The following is a 6,831-nucleotide window of genomic DNA, read 5'->3' on the forward strand; positions in this document are numbered from 1 at the left end:
GCAGATCTTGAAATATAATCCTAACCAAGCATGACAGTTCTTCGAGTTTTAAAGGTCCGTCGGCTGCCAAATAGCCACCGGTGGCTATTTGGTTTACTCTTGGTTTTTGAAATTTTCAGACTATGGCTGCCAAATAGCCACCGTTTGACCGTCAGCACGGCTTTCAACTGTCAGTTGCTCTTTTGCAACTGACAGTCGAAAGCCTTTCCTCTGTGATATTAGATAACCAAATTTCTGTACAATTACTTATTACAACGTTTTACTTTATTAAAACTTTTTGTAATATTTTCCTGATAGTCAAAAATAAAAGATAAAGTAAGTAAACATTTATTGTTCATTAGGTCTTGTATTATTCCAAGAATGGGTTAATTGAGTGAAATAAAAATCCATTTGTGAACTTTTGTTGACATTCATTCGCTCTCCGAACGTTGATTTCAGCTGTAAACTTGGTTTTCCAACTGTCACACTCGAGCATTTGACCTCCGAGGTGTGCTGAAAAATTGACCTGATTTCTATGAGCAGAATCCTTCGACCTACCATGTTCATCCATCTTTTGAACTCATGCTGCCATGTGGAATTGTATTTATAATGAACATATGGACAGTAGAGAATAAAAACTGTGTAGATTGTGTCGAATGAAACAATAAATATATTCTTTTCAGTTGAAGCAAATGGAAGACTGGCCAGAAGAAGAAGGAATGAGCAAAATGTGGCAAAAAGGGCAACTGTTAGAGCGAAAATGTGGAAGAACTGTAATAGGAAAAAATAATATAATTGTTAGTTCCCTATCTATCAGAATAGTAGTCGATAGTTCGATTGCTCACCTTTGCGAACTGAATGTTCTCTGAAATCTGGTACCGCTCCGTCAGAGAATACGTGTAGAATTTTCGAAGGGAGCAGTTGTAGTAGTAACGATTCAGTTTGTAGTTTATGATATTCACCTGGAAAGCAGTTTAATATTTTCCTGAAATATTACAAAAACTACTCACAATGTAACTGACGATATTGCTGACTAGTAAAACGAGGAACGGGTAGAATTTAGCGTTGACTGTAATTTTAATTGTAATAAATTACAGAGAAACTAAGAAAAACAAACTTACACTGAACACAGACAAGAACGGAAATAACAGAAATAAGATATATGAGAAAACTCATTGTATATCCGATATACGAACGGCTTACTTTCTCATAGTCCTGGTGGAAATATGTAGCGAATGATCGTTCGATTGCATAAGCTGGTAGACACAGGAATCCTGAAAAGTTTTGAAAAAATGAATTTTAAGAAAAAAGATATACCGGCAAAAGTCGTGACTAATCTGATAAATTGAATAGTCTGGAATGTTGTTGTGTGGGCATCGTATCCTGAAAACTTGGAATTTTTTGGTTTGATTTTTCACTTCGTCTTTTGAATAATTAAATTTTTCCATCGTCTGGTTTTTGAGAGATTTTATCGAGGGAAATTTTGACTTCATACACAAAGAGGGACTGGTGGATTACTTCCAGAGGCTGAAGAGGTGCGGACGGAAGACCACCGTCTAGACGTCGCCGTGGCTATGCGGACGGACCGTTGACGGCTTTTAGACGGGCCTTTCATTCACTAGGAATAGAGTCACAGTTGTTACACAAAAATCTGATAGATCTGTTGATTGCGAAGGAGAATTCTAATAAAGTTTAGAATTTTTATATGAATTCCCGAACCCTTTAGTTGTTGTAACTTTTAGTAACCTTTAGGTTTTAGAACTATACTTTCGTTCAACAACTTCAAGAAAGACATATCACTTATCAATGAAGCTTCCAGAACTCATTTCTCCCTTTTCTCATCGGTAATCCCCTTTTCACTAACCTCCTTCAAAATCCCAGATTATCATTATCTTCTCAACAATGAAAGCGATATGATGGAATGGACATGTGAAGTAGACAAACTGATGAATCCTCCGAATGTTATTCATTGATCCTCGAGTACGGTAGTCAATGCTTACATTCATTAGATAATATAGAACTCTGTAAAAAATGTAACTTCCTGGTTTGTATTTCTTATGACTGTTTGTTTTTGTGATTTTTTGTAACAGAAATGACACATTCTGCAAATCTTCCAAAACAAGAAACATATCTGATTAGAAATTTCATGATTTTCGTTTACTATATCTTACAAGTTTACAACAGTGGAAAGTGAGATATTCTAGAAACTATCAACTCACCCGATGAAATTGACTGTAATTCCTATTTTGAAAATCAGCGAATAAAGTTCCATGGATCCATCTTCAACTGCTGATTGTCGATTGAAACGGAGAAGATCCAACATTTTGAAATCACTATAATATGAAAAACAATCTTGCTCAATGAATCTAAAAGAACTTGGTGAATAGAAGAGATATCGAGAAGATTAGCTGAATGGGTGGAAGGAAATGGAGCACTGTGACCAGATAAAAAAGAGGAAGAGGAAAGAGGTGGAGAAGGAAAAGGTAAAATAATGAAAACAAGAAAAGAAGAAAGTATTCTGATATGGGAACTGATGACGTGAACAATGGATTCTGAATGTGATTGTAGGGGAGAGCAAGATGGCCAACATCAAAAATGAGTCCAACTGGTCAAAATAGTGGACTTGGAAAAATTGAAGCAAGATTCAAAGAACAAAAAAAGTTGGATGACTTTGTGGTCTTGTGAGAAAAAAAGACGATGCACATGTTGAAGTTGGTCTAACATTTTCTCAGGTCATTTTTTGGGTAGTGATCTTATATTTTAAGACTGAAAGGATGTCGTGTTTCACTTTGAAAGAAAATCTGTGAGCAATGCATACCGCAAACACTGACATAATGTCTCTAAAACCGAAAAATTTGAGCCCATATATCTCGATTCCAGTGAAAGATATCAAAAAGTGATAAACTAACAAAATGTTAATCATAATTTCAATAATATTTTGTCAGTTAGTTACTTTCCGTATTTTTCATAGGAAACGAGATAAATTGACTCAAAGTTGACGGTTTAGGTTTCATCCAATTAAAGTTTTTATGACAAACCAATTTTAGTTGAATAGTGAATAGTAAGTCATCACGGCCAATTCACAACCAAAAAGAACAAAAACTATAATAATTTCCTTTGAAGGAAAGTTTTGATACACCAATAGCAGAGATCTGTTTCTGAACATGTTTTTTTCTGTTTTTCAGTTTGTGCTATCTCACACTCAATTTCTTTTTTCCCTGTCATTCAAAATTTGACTAATGAGCATAAAAAAATACCGAAAGAAACAATAATAGGATCTCAAATGATAATTGGCATCAGAAGAGTGTAAAAAGCGGCAAAGGATATCTCATGAGGAGATCCCGCTTACAATATTCTGCAATCTCCAGCTAATACGTTTTGACAAGTATGCATTTTACTTTATTTTATTTTAAAAAGAAAGAACTTTTACATAACTTTGAATCTATTAATTGGCTCACTTTATTTCTCCATGATAAGCTTAAGTGATAATTAAACGTTATTTGATAAAATGTTTTTGCACCCGAAAAGACAAGGATATGAATACAAGAATTAAAAGAATAAAAGGAAATTCAGATGTCTGGAACATTCCACGACATCTTCAATTGTTCGAAATACGTATCCGATTGTCTCTTGATATCAATATTCATCTCGATTCCAAATGTATTCCTTAAATTCACATTACTCCCGTCTGCACATGGTTCTGCCGTCACATCGATTCTTTTTGAGCGGAATCGTGACATAAACTGAAATAGATGAATAAAAATTCTTAAAATTCGAAGAAATTCGTACTCTGGATACTAGTCTTCTGAATTCCTGTTGCCAACGGATATTGAATTTGTAGATGATGTATGGAGTGAATATTGTGTAACTGGAAAATATTTATGGGTGATGAGATAATTTCAAAAATAGACCTACACACTGTAGCTCAATTCGAACAAAGTGATACACAGATTACGATAAAACCACGAGATATCCAGACTTGCTGCCAGCATCAGAAGAGGACAGAGGATAGTAAAAAAGAAGATACTAGATGCAAATCTTGTAAAAAACTGAAATTAATCAATTAATGGCATCTAGTTTCAATTAATAACTTACGAATGTGAAATGAATATTATCAGATATCTGATATCTTTCAGTAAGTGAATACTTCCCACTGGCATTCCGTTGACACAAATTCAAATATTTACTGTTTATTTTATAGTTCAAAACATTACCCTGAAAGGTATACGAATCATCGCTACAGATATTTCAGAATCTGACTAACCATACAGCTTGTCAAACTCAATACCAATAGAAAAATTGTATGATAGAGACTTGTTGCAACTGAAAGAAAAATGTTTTTAAAAAATCCTTTCCTAGAAATCTCACATAAAGCAAGAGAGTATGCCAGTAAACCTCCTACAGTATACAATCCAATTCCAATCAATATGCCAATCCACCAGCGGTTTTTTTGCTCATAATCCTTGGCCAAGTATGTTGCACAGAATCTCTCTATAACAAAAGCAGTCAAACATATCAATCCTGAAATATTTCATAGTTTCATTACTGAAATACCAAAACGCTTATAGGTAACCTGGAAACACTGTAGAAGTCCTCAAATGATGAAGAAATTGGAACGTTTGGTTTTCATAATCATATCCTTCGGGCATTTCGAACAGAATCATCAATTTTTGAGCAATGAGCACAACGGAACCAATTGGGCATGTGATATAGATGAACTGATGGATTTTAAGGACATTTGTGTCAAATTTCCCAATTCGAATATCAATCCAAACATTCAAAATATAGTAGAAAATGCTGAAAGTATGAGTTTAAATTTTTTATTATCTCACTCCTTTCAAAGCGCAATTACTGTGAACATTCTATTAGAAGGCCACCCAGGCCGGCAACTTTGAGTCCATATATCTCATTCTCTGTGAAAGATATCAGATATTTTATTATCATTATTATTTGTCAACTGAAAAAATGTTGGTGATGTTATAAAAAATGATTTATCAGAGGACAAATATTGGATATCTTTCACAAGAATCAAGATAATGAAGCTCACAGCTGACGGTTTGGGTGGGTTTCTATTATTGAAAATACGGTATTAAATCACATCATTTTGATATCAAATCAGCAAAGCAGTACAAGTTTTTCATACAGTTAAATCTAATACATAGATCAGAAAATTTTTATCTTTTTTCTGATTTTGGCAGAATAATTTAACGAACGAGCTCATAAGAAAACTGCTGACTTACGATATAATATTCACAACTATAACGATGACAAAACCAAGACAAAATTGTTCCAAACTGTTATCTTGTTTCGCAGCTGTGTAGTTGAAAGAGAGGATCATTTCTGAAAACATCAAGCTTGAAGAAAAAAAGAAAGTATCTGTCATTGATTGATGAAAAGAGTTTACTTCCTAATATTTCTTTAGCTTTTTCAATGGGTGGATGAGAGATAATTTAGTACCAAAATGAGATATTTTGAGTCATGAAAAAAGGAGATGAAGAGAAAAAGAAGAAAAATTGAGAACATGACAAATCGAAAATAAAACTAATTTGAGGAACAAAAATAAAAACAAAGATAGAAAAAAGAGAAATCCTCTGCTTATACATAGAGAAGCGATGGTGCTTCCGGCTATAAATTAGAACAACTGGAACAGAGAAAAAAAAATTGGTTTTTTATTCGGGTTCTATTTTTTCACCGGTCACATTAAAAATAAAAAGGATTTATGTTATATGACAGACAGTAGATAACTTTTATAGGAATTTGAAGCCGTGCAAACAAATACAAACTTGGTGGATTCTAGTTCTAGAGTTACTACAGAAGAACTTCTAATTTTAAGTGCATTCTTGGTTGACATGCATTGGAAACTAAAATGAGAAAAATGCAATTTTATGGTGTGGAATTTAAAAAAACGGCTAAACTGGCACCTTTAAAGACAACGTTCAAATTCTAGTATAATTTGAAATCAGTAGTTGAAGTCTGAACAATTCCTGATTTGAGTCACTTTTCAGAAAAGTGTAGACACGAAAATCAACTATAGATGACATATATGTCATACATGAACTAATTCTGATCATTAGTTAGACTGGGAACTTGAAAATATGATATATGCGACTTCTTCTTCTGTACCTTCAAAGAATTGAAATCGATTTCAGGAAATGGAAATATTAAAAAAAGTACACATTATTCACACATTTTTATTTGATATTGAATTTGTGAAAAATAAAAACTAGAAGATTAGCTCAAGTAGGCTCATAAGCATTAGAAGAATCACACTTGATACACGTCATCCGGAAGTACGACCTCAATGAGTCTAAAAATGATTGATGCGATTATTATATGAAAACTTTAGATTGATAGACTCGTAATATCTAAGAAAGAGCAGCTTCAAATCGAAAACCATCAATGTGAATATCAATCAGACCAATAAATTATCAGATCATACTAAGTATACTCCCTGGGTAGGGGTACGTTTTCTCACGAAAGAAGAAGTAAAACTTCCGTTTCTCGCCGAAAAAAGTCTGAACTTCTTAAATTGACGTCTGAGTAGCCGTCTAGTAAGAAAATTGTCATCTAAAAGACATGCGTTTACTCATTTCAATGGATATTAATTGTAAGCTTTGAAGTTCGCTAAAAGTGATCGATCGAATATCTCTTTTCGAAAAACTAAATTTTTGAATTGTGAAAAAAAGTTGTGAAAGTTTTGGAATATCTAGGGGATAATCATAGGTTTCAAATGCTGATTCGAGAAAAGTAATCATTTGAACAAACTCCAGTAGTTTTTCAATTTTTAGTTATAAATCATAACTTTATTCTTGTAGAAAAATACGTTTTCTAGCTTAAAAAAGGTTGTTCAAA

General features: G+C 33.3%; 2 protein-coding genes across 2 annotated transcripts; both read right to left on the reverse strand.

The window, feature by feature from the left end:
• Positions 1-327: 327 nt before the first annotated feature.
• Positions 328-2,302, reverse strand: Cbr-sre-15 (the record flags this gene model as incomplete). The annotated part of the gene is made up of 8 exons (XM_002633442.1): positions 328-492; positions 538-750; positions 825-941; positions 990-1,048; positions 1,101-1,253; positions 1,297-1,362; positions 1,844-2,001; positions 2,199-2,302. The coding sequence occupies 8 exons, from the start codon at positions 2,300-2,302 to the stop codon at positions 328-330; spliced, it is 1,035 nt and encodes a 344-aa protein (XP_002633488.1).
• A 1,246-nt stretch (positions 2,303-3,548) lies between these two features.
• On the reverse strand, positions 3,549-5,317 carry Cbr-sre-14 (the record flags this gene model as incomplete). Its single annotated transcript, XM_002633443.2, has 8 exons — positions 3,549-3,722; positions 3,769-3,847; positions 3,895-4,028; positions 4,075-4,194; positions 4,244-4,302; positions 4,348-4,500; positions 4,553-4,776; positions 5,220-5,317. The coding sequence occupies 8 exons, from the start codon at positions 5,315-5,317 to the stop codon at positions 3,549-3,551; spliced, it is 1,041 nt and encodes a 346-aa protein (XP_002633489.2).
• Between the last annotated feature and the right edge of the window lie 1,514 nt (positions 5,318-6,831).

The sequence above is a fragment of the Caenorhabditis briggsae genome (assembly GCF_000004555.2).
Source record: "Caenorhabditis briggsae complete genome, chrIV, whole genome shotgun sequence".
Classification (NCBI taxonomy): Eukaryota; Metazoa; Nematoda; class Chromadorea; order Rhabditida; family Rhabditidae; genus Caenorhabditis; species Caenorhabditis briggsae.